A 12715-nucleotide genomic window follows, 5' to 3' on the forward strand; every position below is an offset into this window, starting at 1 on the left:
CTTTTCTCACTGAATCTTTTAAAAATATATTAAGGATCATAAGTAGTTCTGTAGTATTGTAGGAATAAATTTTAGATGTATAGCAGAATTACTAACACAAAATTTTTATAGCACCTGCATTAATATTTTGACACAGTAAATATCTAATGTTTTAATTTAATTTGCTCTCACATAAATATTGTAATGAAGTAGAATAACTATATTTTTATATTAATGTTTCTTAAAATCCTCCCCCCCAAAAAAAACAAAAACAAAAACAAGAACAACAACACTGAGGCTTAAAACAAAGTCAAGCATAAGTTCTGAAAAATGAGTTTTAGTATCTCAGTGTGAAAACATGTATATGTTCTCACTGTGTCTTTGACTTAGATGGCAATTTTGTCTTCACAAGCTTTGTGACTATTACTAGGCTACGTAGTATTCATTTTTTTTTTTTTTTTTTTTTTTAGTTCCACATTGACAATTTGTTTCATTATAAAATCATACAGGATAGATTTTCTACTTAAAGTTACAGGGTTAGTATAAATTTTTGGAAGTGAAGGAACTAACATTTGGCACTTCTTTTACACAGGTGCAATAATAATTCTCAAGGTGGACGTGTAAGGGCTCACTGGGAGCTGCCCCTGCCTTTTCCTTTCCCTTTCCCACCTCCTCCCTGCCCCAGGCACCATGCCAGTAGCTTTGTCACTCCCAAGCTCCACGGGCCCTTCCTTTCCCTCCGTAACTAGCAAATAAATGTAAGAAGGTGACAATATCTCCATCTAAGAGCTGAATAGTTTTAGAGAGTTTAGATCATTTATCCAAAAATGTACAATTAGAGGTATTGGAAGGGATTTCCAAAGAAAAATAGTTCCTTGTAAAATGCTGAAATATAGGGAGGGGGATGGTAAGGTAAAGAACCACAGCAAGGGAGGGTGTAATAGAATACAGTAAGACTAGTTAGGGTCTGTGGCAAACTGGAGTGAAAAGTATTTTTCTATAACCCTATATAATAAAAGGCTAATAGTCAAATTGACCAAATGGCAAAATGACTGGTTGCTATGACACACACTGACCACTAGGGAGCAGACACTCAATGCAGGAGCTGCCCCCTGGTGGGCAGTGCACTCCCACAGGGGGAGCACCAGCTGGGCTCATGGCTGGCCTGCCCAGTGGCAGTGATGGGAACCTCTCCTGCTTCCATGGCAGTGCTAAGGATGTCCAACAGATGGCTTAGGCCTGCTTCCCCAAGGGCTCCGGGACTGCAGGAGGGGGCAGGCTGGGCTGGGGGACCTCCTCCCTCCCCACCGCCACCAGTGCACGAATTTCGTGCACCGGGCCTCTGGTACATTCTATAATACATCATTTGTATATTGTATTGGGTATACATCAACCCAAGTCAAGTTTCCTTACATAAACACATCCCGCCCCCTCCCTCCCCTTCACCCTCTCTCACCTCTCCCTACCCTGGAGTGAAAAGCCCCTTGTTAAAAGGGGCAACCACTTTATCTGAGTTTTCCATGTTAGAATCCTTATTTTTCAAAATCAACTGGAAATTTAGATTTTTTGTATGAAATCTGGCTTTTAAATGTTGGTAGAATTTTATCTTTAACACCACACTATAGGGGCCAAACTAAATAGCCTCTGATTAGATTAGGAAGGGCACCAGTTAGATTTCTTCATATAGCTACGGGCAGATGTTTGAGGAGTGCATGCAGAAAAAGTGGCGTTTTAAGTAATGTGCACAGTACACATTAATAGAGGAATAAGCTTAGTGCTTCTCAGGTTTGTTTTGACAGGACAGTATTGTTAGGGAGAGATGGTGCCTGTTATACCCGTGTTCCAGCCTGTAACTCATTGTGGAAGATGGCTTTTTCTCTCAGGTGGGCTGGGTCAGGTTTTTTTTTTTTTTTAATACAAAGTCCAGTATTTCTAGGTATACCCCCCAAACCAAGGTACATGCCCTTGACTGGAATTGAACCTAGGACCTTTCAGTCCACAGACCGACTTTCTATCCACTGAGCCAAACCCAGGTTTCTTCTTACGACCAAGTTACACAGAAAGAAGTAAATATTTGAGACAAAGCGCTAAGCAGAAGTGCGCTTCCCAGCTTCACTTGTTTGCACTCATTGTTGGCAGAGCGCTAGTTCTCAGAATAGCGAGCGATTTTCTAAGAAGGAACTCAACAGGAAAACATGCGAGTTCCTGCTCTACCCAGGAATCACTGTCAATGGAAACGTTCCGCGTTCCTCGGTAACTAATGGCAACCCTGCGCGCCGGATGTGACGTCAGCGCTTGCTTCCGCCCACCGGCGGAACTCCGGTTGTTGTGGACGTGGAAGTGCCGGCGCACGCGCAGTGCGCCGGGCGCCGGGGTGGGCTGGGCTGGGCTGAGGGGCTGCGGCTGGGTCTGTCCGTCTGTCATGGGCGCCCGCTGACGCCCGCCGAGCAGGAGGGCGAGGCCGCTCCGCACGCTCCCGGCCGCGCCGTGGCGGCCGGCCGGCGGGAGGATGAGCTGGTTCAACGCGTCGCAGCTCTCCAGCTTCGCCAAGCAGGCCCTGTCCCAGGCGCAGAAGTCCATCGACCGGGTCCTGGACATCCAGGAGGAGGAGCCGGGCGCCTGGGCCGACACCATCCCCTACGGGGACCCGGGTACGGGAGCCGGGCGCGGGGTCCGGGGTCCGGGTGCGGGGGTCCGGGTACGGGAGCCCGGGTACGGGAGCCGGGCGCCTGGGTCGACACCATCCCCTACGGGGATCCGGGTCCTGGGTCCGGGTGCGGGGTCCAGGTATGGGATCCCGGTATGAGGTCCGGGTGCAGGGTCCGGGTGCGGGGTCCGGGTACGGGAGCCGGGCGCGAGGTCCGGGGTCCGGGGTTCGGGTACGGGAGCCGGGCGCGGGGTCCGGGGTCCGGGTGCGGCGGGCCGGCTCGGTCCGCTCTCTCCCTTCCGGCGGGAGCGCCGCCCGGTCCCCGCCGCCGCGGCCTGGGGGGCGGGCCGGCCCCGCGCTCAGAGCTCGGCCTCCGGGAAGCGGCGCCCAGGCCGCGGCGGGGCCTCCGGGAGGGTCGCGCGGTCCGTGCTGCCCGGGAAGCCGGCGCAGAGAGGCCGCGGCGGCGGCTGGGGCTGGTCCGGGTCCCGGGAGCCGCCCGCACTCGGCGGGCCTCCGGTTGCTCTGGGCTCTTCGTCCCCAAACCTGTAGCCTTTGTTGTGGGGTAAAGGTGCAGATTTGGGGGTGTGGCCTCCGTGAGAAGGAGTAAGTTGTTCTTAGCGACTCCGTCCAGGGTTTTGTTCCTAATTTTACATCGTTGAAAGGTCAGGACCTGAATTGGAGGTACCACGTTTTGAGGTTTTTTTGGCCCATGTCTGCTGTCATGATCCTGTTACTTTTTTACAGGATGTTAGACCTTGTTGGAGTAGCTCAACTACCCTTTTCATAGGTCCCCACGTTTTTAATTCCTGACTTTAAAGGAGATGATAAGTTTTAAATATTAGAATACTCGTTTTATGAAACCTGGGGCTTGAGTTGTGCTTATAATTCATTTTAATTTTTTATTGTTTTAAAAATATTTTTGTTTTGAGTTTTAGAGAGAAAGGAAGGGAGAGAGAGAGAAAAAAAAAATCCATGTGAGAGAAAAACAATTAATTGGTTGCCTCCTGCACACATCCAGACCAGGGATCGAACCTGTAACCTGGGTACGTGCCTTGACCAGGATCGGAACTGGCAACGTTTTGGTGCATGGGATGCAGCCCAACCAAACGAGCTACACCAGCCAGAGCTATGTAATCATTAAAAAAAAAAAAAAAAAAATGTTATCCAGAATAGTCTCAGATTTTAGTGAAATGCCATTAATGTTTATTAATCACCTATTTTTATTTTACATTGCCATGATTACAACATGACCACTCTTCAGAAAGTAGTATTTAAAAATATATTTTTATTCATTTCAGAGAGCAGAGAGAGAGAGAGAGAGATTAATGAGGAGATAGAATCATTGATCTGCTGCCTCCCGCAGGCTCCACACTGGGTATTGAGCTGCAGCCTGGGCATGTGCCCTGGCTGGAATCGAACAGTGAGCCGTGCTGGCTGGGCCAGAAAGGAGCATTTTAAGTGGATATCAGATAACCTGGGCTTTATAGAAAACATTTTCCAAGAGGCAAATTTGACTTCTGTAATTCATTAAGATGACTTAATAAACTAAATTAATTAGACTTATTCTTGCTTGTTCATTTGCATCTTAAATTTTGGATTTCACCTTTTTACATTGTTGTCATATGCTGAACAAGTGGATATAAACTATGTCCTTAAACTGAAGTTTTCTATTATGAAGTCATATTAAAGGATAGACTTTAATATAGGGCTTGGCAGTTTGTAGGAGTTTTTAGGTATTTGTGTTCTGGCCACCAACTTCTATAATTGTGTATAATTTGTGATAATTCTCAGCTACTTTTGAATATAGAAAAGGCATAATTAAAAAAATTCTTTAAACATTTTAGGGAATATGCCATACATGTCTATGACTAATATAATTACCTCTTTTTCCCCCCAGTGATATTTTCTCCTGTTTTTTAAAAATTCTAGTAAGTTACCATCTATATCAAAGAGCAGTAATTTTAATAAAAATGCACATTTATGAAATTCATATGACCTAATTGCTGACATAATTTAGAAATTAGAACAAAACTTTCTCATGTAGTGGATTTGGAAAGTCGGACTTGGAGAATGAGCTTGTTATTAAGTGAATGAAAATGAATTTCAAGTTGCTGTCCCCATCATTTACTTTGATCTTTTGAAAAAAGGACATCTGCCACTAGTATTTTGGTTTAGTTTTTTAGTGTTGCTATCTTGTCTAGCTCATAACTATGTTTTATTCTTGATATTACAAGAATAAAATTAATATGAAGCTAACTTAATAGAAGGTAAAATCAATTTGCCATGACTGCATGTACCTAAAAGTGAAGATACTGCCAGTTATCATGAAATACAGCATCTGTGTCTTGGGCTTAGCATCTTTCAGAACATACCATTATTTTCTTGATTTGTTGTGGGAGGGGATAATATATTTGCTTTGGTAGTCCAGACCCTGTCTAGTCTTTTGTCTTTGTTCTTAGTTTCTCTTGGGCAGATGCATACCAGCTTTCCCCTTTAAAGTTCAAAGTCAACCCACTAACTAATTTTTTCATAGTAGGCAAGGAGTTTAACAGACAAATTATAGATTGTATTCCATTGACTTTCTTTTTTTTAACATATTAATATTGACTTACAATAATGATTATTATATAACATATATATATATATTCCCACCCCCAAAGGAATAGGTCCCCCTGACAGTGGAGGATGGGATACTTCAACCTGGGGAGGAAAATCAAACGCAGAGCCTCAGAGTCAGCCGGCAGCCTCTCCTAAAGCAATCACAAAGCCAGTACGGAGAACGGTGGTAGATGAGTCGGAAAGTTTCTTCAGCGCCTTTCTCTCGCCAGTGGATGTCCAGCCCATTCAGAAGAGTCCGGTGGTATCCAAGCCGCCAGCTAAGTCACAGAGACCAGAAGAAGAAGTGAAAAGCACCTTACAGGAAACCGTGCACCCTGGAGGGTCAAGGACACCTGAAACAACGGAGTCAGAAGTGACAGACAGTCTTCCCTGTGTGTCCCCAGGGGAGACTCTGGCACCAGCCACTCTGCCACCGGAAACTGAAGGCGAGCATGGAGAAACCGGTAACAAAGATTCCGACATGAAGGTGTCAACCACCAGTTTGCAAGAATCTGAGAATGTGATTAATGTGAAAACAACCGGGGAAAGTGTATCTACCGTGTCTACGCAGTCTCCCCCGGCAGAAATGAAGGACATAGCTTCAGAAGCGAAGGAACAGAAACACGAAGACAGACAGAGCAATACACCTTCTCCTCCCGTTAGTACCTTCTCATCGGGCACTTCTACTACCAGCGATATTGAAGTTTTAGACCATGAAAGTGTGATAAGTGAGAGCTCAGCAAGTTCGAGACAAGAGGCTACAGATTCCAAATCAAGTCTTCACTTGATGCAGACATCTTTTCAACTTCTCTCAGCATCTGCTTGTCCTGAATATAATCGTCTGGACGACTTCCCCAAACTCACTGAGAGTTGCTGCTCATCTGATGCTTTTGAAAGAATAGACTCGTTTAGTGTACAGTCATTAGATAGCCGAAGTGTAAGTGAAATTAATTCAGACGACGAACTGTCAGGGAAGGGTTATGCTTTAGTACCTATTATAGTTAATCCTTCAACCCCAAAGACAAAACTTGTTGAAGCTGTTGAAGGAAAATCTGAGGAAGAAGTAAATGAAACATTAATTATACCCACTGAGGAAACAGAAATGGAAGAAAGTGGACGGAGTGCAACTCCTGTGAACTGTGAACAGCCTGATTCCTTGGTTTCTTCTACACCAATAAATGAAGGACACACTGTCTTAGACAAGGTGGCTGAGCAGTGTGAAGCTGCAGCAAGTCAACCAGAAGCACCTTCTGAAAAGGAGGATATTTCCAAGGTAACTCTGGAAAGTGCAGGAGGGTTTTTGGGCACTCTTCAGAGATTAAATCATGTTTATTCTATGTATTAAAATATTTTTGTTGACTTTAGAGAGGAAAGGAGAGGAGAGAGAATCATTGATTGGCTGCCTCCTGCACAAACAATACTAGGGATCAGCCTGCACCCCTGCATGTGCCTTGAGCAGGAATGAAACCTTCACCTCCTGGTTCATAGGTTGCCACTCAGCCACTGAGCCACGCAGGCCAGGCTGCATGTGGCATCTTTAATAGATTCCTCTGAGAAATACAGATGTCTTGGAGAACTCCCTGTAAATGCCATGCACTGAATTAATGTAAAAAAGTGCCAGCTTCTCTACCTGAGTCTAATATTCACAATGAAATGCCTTGCTGCAGCAGTTTGAATTCCTAGAAACCAGTACTCTTTATTTCAGTAAGATATTTTGAACTGTTTTCAGGAGATAAGTGATTTCTAAATTAATCTAGATTTAAATCAAGTAAGAGTTAATTTTTTTAGTACAAAAGCCACCATTTACCCCCTTTATAAGTTTATCACTGCTCCAGCATGACTTAGGAAATCAGATATTCTAAGCATTTCTTTTTGCGTAGCTTTTTTTATTCCAATATATTCTGGAGATTTTAAAATTGCATGCCTATAGGTTTTCTAAAGTTACTTTTTAAGTGCAGTGTGTTATATTTAAAAGGTTACATGTTACATGTTTGCATTAAAGAATAACATGGGGAAAAAAGACACTTGTATACCTACTGCCCTCTAAGATATAAAACGTTATTAGAGGCTTTGAAGCCCTTCTTTGATTTATTTACCAGAGGCCCAGTACACAAATTCATGCACCAGTGGGGTCCCTCAGCCTGGCCTTCGGGATCAAGCTTAAACCGGCTCTCTGATATCCCCCGAGGAGTTTTGGATTGCGGGAGGGAGCAGGCCAGGCCGAGGGACCCCACCAGTGCACAATTGGGGCCAGAGAGGGATGCAGAAGGTTGGCCAGCTGGGGAGGGATTTCAGGAGGGCTTCACGGCATGTCTGGCCCATCTTGCTCTGTCCCTATCCACTGGACCCCAGCAGCAAACTAACTGGTGGTCAGTGCACATTATAGAGAGCAGTTGAGCAGCCTTAGCATATCATTAGCATATTGCACTTTTATTGGTTGAACAGAGGACTGGACAACCGGACACTTAGCATATTAAGCTTTTATTATATAGGATTTTTTTTTTTTTTTATCACATCTATCTCTCTTCCTCTCTTGCACACTCTTTGCAAGTTTTGCTGTTACTAACTGCTGTAGGTGTTCTTATATAACACGTGCAGCAAGTTTCTCCTCTAAGGTAGACCTGAAAATAGAATTCTCTGCATCTTCAGTTAGATACTGCCTGATTGTTTTTCAAAGTGGTTTACTAATTTATACTCCCATCTACTAAGTGCTTGTATTACTTTATACTCTCCTATAGCTGTATGTGAATTCTTCTTGTGATGTATTCATTTTGTTCTCAATATTTAATTCTTTTTATAAGATAATGCTAGATTTATTTATTTATTGATTATAGTGGTTAGTTATTTTTCAACTCGTCACTGCATGTTAAATGTTTGACTTTTGTTATGCTCCTTATCTAGAAAGTTGAATTTCTGAATGAGAAACTGGACAAAAGGGAGGCTCAGTTATTATCTCTTAGTAAAGAAAAAGCACTTCTAGAAGAAGCTTATGATAATCTGAAAGAGTAAGTATTTTACAAATGTGAGTAATTTTTTACATTTCGTAGAAGCCCATACACTTGGTTATTAAGAAAATGGCTTATAATTTAACTTGTTTATAATTCTTAAAATTTGAATAGCATTTCAATTCTAACCTAAGAGATTACTTTTCTCATCACATTATCTTGAGCATATTCCTTTGGCATTGAAGAGAGATATTTTGCAAAACAAAAACTTTTTTACCTTATTAACTACTTTCATGAAATTCTTGCATACTGGGGGCGGGGGGAGGAGGGGTGTGGATCCCCTCAGCCCAACCTGCACCCCTTCCAATCCGGGACCCTTTGGGGGATGTCCGACTGCCAGTTTAGGCCTGATCCCGGGATTGGCTTTAAACCGGCAGTCTGACATCCCTCTCACAATCCAAGACCACTGGCTCCTAATTGCTCACCTGCTTAACTGCCTGGTTGCCCCTAACTCAGCTTGATTGCCCCTCACTGCCTCTGTGTGCTGGCCAGGTTGCCCCCAATTGCCACCCCCCCCCCACACACACACACCCCGTCTGCCTGGTCACCTCTTAATGTCCCCCCCGCCTCTCCCCCCGCTGGCCTTGTCGCCCCTAACTGCCCTCCCCCGCACCCCGCTGACCTGATCACCCCACACAGCCCTCTGTTCAGTTGTTTGGTCATCCCTCACTAACCTCCCTGCTGGCCTGGTTGTAGGCAGCCATCTTGTGAGGGCAAGAAGGTCAAATTGCATATTACATCTTCATTATATTTTAGTACTAGAGGCCTGATGTGCAAAATTTGTGCACAGATAGGGTCCCTAGGCCTGGCCAGAGATCAGGGCTGATCGAGGCCTTCCAGCTGCAGGTCAGGGCTTTCCTTGGTTCTGTGCCAGTCTGGTGGTGAGCACACATCGTAGCAAGCAATCGAACTCCTGAGGGAACTCCTGAGGGAAGATACATGCAAGAACGGGCCTTCCTTCCCCTGCTGCCAGCACCGCTTTCGCTCTGCAGGAGCTGCCTTTCCACCTTCCCATGCTGCCCAGAGGCCCAGAGTGGCTGGAGCAGTGCAAAACGCATGTTGTCACTATGGCCCCTGTGTATGCAAATTAACCCGCCATCTTCATTGGGTTAATTTGCATGCTCATTGGCTGGTAGGCATCACCAAGGCACAGTCAATTTGCATCTTATTCTTATATTAGTGTAGATATTAGAGATTTAAAACAGGTCTTTAAAGAAAACAGCAATATTATAAGTTTTTAAAAAAATACAAGTATTGACTTGCTTTATGAAGTTGATTGGTAAAATGTGACAAAATTCAAAATGAAAAATTTCATTTACTTTTATCTTATTTTTACATATCAAACATTGTTAACGTTTTCAGTTATTAGTGGGTTTTCTTTCAGGTGTTTTAAAATAAGTGGGTAATTTTTGTCTGGAAAGTTAACAGGACTAAAACTAATCTATTTTATTATAGTATGTGTTGAAGACAATGTCATTTTTCTTTCGCAAACTGAACTCATTTTGTTAACTTTGGAATATTTAAACAAATATCCTCAGTCTCAGTATTATTTTAAATTTAGTGAAATGTTCAGAGTGAAAGAAGAAAGCAGCAGCATTTCTTCCTTGAAAGATGAGTTTGCTCAAAGAATTGCAGAAGCAGAAAAGAAAGTTCAGCTAGCCTGCAAAGAGAGAGATGCTGCTAAAAAGGTAATGGAAGTTTAAAGTAATATTAATTAAACTCTATAGGGTACTGATTTTTGAGCAGTGCCTTCATTGTATTTTGGTATTAGAAAAATGAGGTAAGAGTAAAGGGATACCATAGAATATTAACACTTAATTGTAAATTTTTCAATACCTTTAAAATAAATTTTGATACTTTAAAAATTCTAAACAAATACTTGTCTGTGTAATTTATAAGTCCTTGCAAGATATATAGCAAGGATCACTAGAATAATTTTTGTAAATGATAATTTCATCAAAGTAAGTAACACAAGTTATTTAAGTAAAATTTATCATTACTCTTGTTAATTTTCTACCACTTCAAATATATATACTTCTTCAAGTCAAAGTAATTTTAAAATATATTAACTTGCCGAAACCAATTTGGCTCAGTGGATAGAGCGTTGGACTGCGAACTGAGGGGTCCCAGGTTCGATTCTGGTCAAAAGCATGTACCTTGGTTGCGAACACGTCCCCAGTGAGGGGTGTGCAGATGCAGCTGATTGATGTTTCTCCATCATCGATGTTTGTAGCTCTCTATCCCTCTCTCTTCCTCTCTGTAAAAAATCAATAAAATATATATTTAAAATATATATTAACTCTTGGGAGGTATAACATTTATTTATTCTAATGTAAGATTTCGCAACCTTAGCACTGTTGACATTTCGGGCTTTATAATTTTATGTTGTATAGAACTGTCCTGTGCATTATAGGGCATTGATCAGTGTTCAGGCCCCTCCATACAAGGTGACAGTATTACCCTTCCCTGTTGCTGTCCTCCTCTTCCCCTCAGCTGTGCTTCCCTCAGCTAACATTTCAATGAAAATGTTAGCAGACATTGCCAGATGTTCCCCTTGGAGTTAAATCACTCCTAGTGGACCATTGTTCTGAGTCTTATAATTTGGAACAGTTGGTTATTTCAGAAATGGTTATTTCAGAAATTGGTAACTAAGGTTAGTAATTATTGCTTGTATTTCAACTATGAGTAATCATATTTCTTAGCATTTGCCATTCTCAGTTAGGTTGCCTTCCCCCTTCTTGACCACTGTTAATGTTAATATAATTTTTCTGCATATTCTCTTACGAAAAGAAATATGTCATATACCTCCATTTGCTTGGTTGTTTTAACTAGCTAGTTCATTTCAGACACTAGTAATAACCTGAGACTACCTAACCAACTTACCTCTTGTCCCTACTGTATTTCATCTGGACCAGTTTTATCAAGAAATTGGATTTTAAGTAATATTTGTTTTCTATAGTACACTTTGAATTATAGATCTAAAATAGATTGAAACCGTTAACTGTGCATTTTTATATGTATTGCCATGTATGACCTACTTAAGAGGTATAGGCCATTCAGAGGTAAATTGAATTACCTTAAGTGACGAATTTGCTTTTCTAGTGATAGAAGACAATGTCAACAAGTGTAAAGTATGAGGCAGAATTAAATAAGTCACACAGATGAATAAGCAGCCTGGAATGGTATTATAGAGGATGAATTCTGACCAGGGTAATTGAGGAAGGTTTCATGGAAGACATGATGTTCTTACTGGACCTTAATGTGTGAATCAAAATGTTACTAGTTGAAAATGGATAGCAATGTTATGGATGGTTCAGAGGATGGGCTTTGGTGTTCCACAGACCTGGTTTCAGGTCATAACTCTACCACTTAATAGTTTTCTGACCTTGAGAGTTTACTCAGTCTTTCTGAGTCTTAGTTTCTTGTTTGTGTAGTTGAATCATACAGTAGTTGCCACCCTCATAGGATTGATGTCAGGATTAAGAGGAAATAAATACAAAATATGCTTTACATACCTGATAAATGTTAGCTGTTTTTAGCTATTTTTAATTCCAGAGCAACTCTTAAAACCAGATTTTAAATTATAGAAGACTTTTCATCTCATCATACTTGTCCATTGTAGCTTTTAAAGATAAACTATCTTGACATATTTCTGCTGAATCTCTGTTTTATTAAAGTAGATCAGACTTTAATCATGTTTTTCCTTTCCTTTCACAACATGCTAGTAAGTGTGAGAGAGGTTTTTTATTTTTATTTTATTTTATTAATTTTTTTTTTAATAGAGAGGAAGGGAGAGGGATAGAGAGCCAGAAACATTGATGAGAGAGAAACATCGACCAGCGGCCTCCTGCACACCCCGCACTGGGGATGTGCCTGCGACCAACGTACATGTCCTTGACTAGAATTGAACCTGGGACCCCTTCAGTCCTCAGACCGATGCTTTATCCCCGAGCCAAATCAGTTTTGGCTTGAGAGAGTTTTAATAAGGAAAAGAAATACAGTAAGAAATGGAGACATGTACTGTTTGAAATGTTGTTCCAATTATAATGCTTGTAGAAAATGTAGATAGAGAAACTCAAGAAGAGTATTGAAATTTAACTTATTCTCATTTCCATTTTCATATTAAAACCTGTGTTTATCTGAATACAGGTTTTCTATATCATTTTCAAAGCAGTTTTCTTAGTCTTAATTAACCAAGGTAATAAATTCAGGGTAGTGGAACAAAACTTAGGAATTCTTATCAAGAATGTCATTATTGCCGGGACCGGTTTGGCTCAGTGGATAGAGCGTCGGCCTGCGGACTGAAAGGTCCTGGGTTCGATTCCGGTTGAGAGCATGTACCTTGGTTGCGGGCACATCCCCAGTAGGGGGTGTGCAAGAGGCAGCTAATCTCATCGATTCTCTCTCATCGATGTTTCTAACTCTCTATCCCTCTCTCTTCCTCTCTGTGAAAAATCAATGAAATATATTAAAAAAAAAAAAAAAA

At 41.9% G+C, this 12715-nt stretch overlaps 1 protein-coding gene across 3 annotated transcripts in view; it reads left to right on the forward strand.

The window, feature by feature from the left end:
- The first annotated feature begins 2347 nt into the window (after positions 1–2347).
- The window catches only part of TMF1 (TATA element modulatory factor 1), a 36251-nt gene continuing 25883 nt past the window's right edge, over positions 2348–12715 (forward strand). Inside the window, exons 1-4 of one of the 3 annotated variants that reach the window (XM_036430571.2) lie at positions 2348–2630; positions 5287–6497; positions 8126–8229; positions 9791–9917. In XM_036430571.2, the coding sequence (XP_036286464.1) occupies positions 2489–2630; positions 5287–6497; positions 8126–8229; positions 9791–9917 (1584 nt within the window). In that variant the 5' untranslated portion in view covers positions 2348–2488. The remainder of the gene's footprint in view (positions 2631–5286; positions 6498–8125; positions 8230–9790; positions 9918–12715) is intronic. The other 2 variants (XM_036430570.2, XM_036430569.2) reach the window with 2 other exon arrangements.

Source organism: Pipistrellus kuhlii, unplaced genomic scaffold (assembly GCF_014108245.1).
Source record: "Pipistrellus kuhlii isolate mPipKuh1 unplaced genomic scaffold, mPipKuh1.p scaffold_m20_p_11, whole genome shotgun sequence".
Classification (NCBI taxonomy): Eukaryota; Metazoa; Chordata; class Mammalia; order Chiroptera; family Vespertilionidae; genus Pipistrellus; species Pipistrellus kuhlii.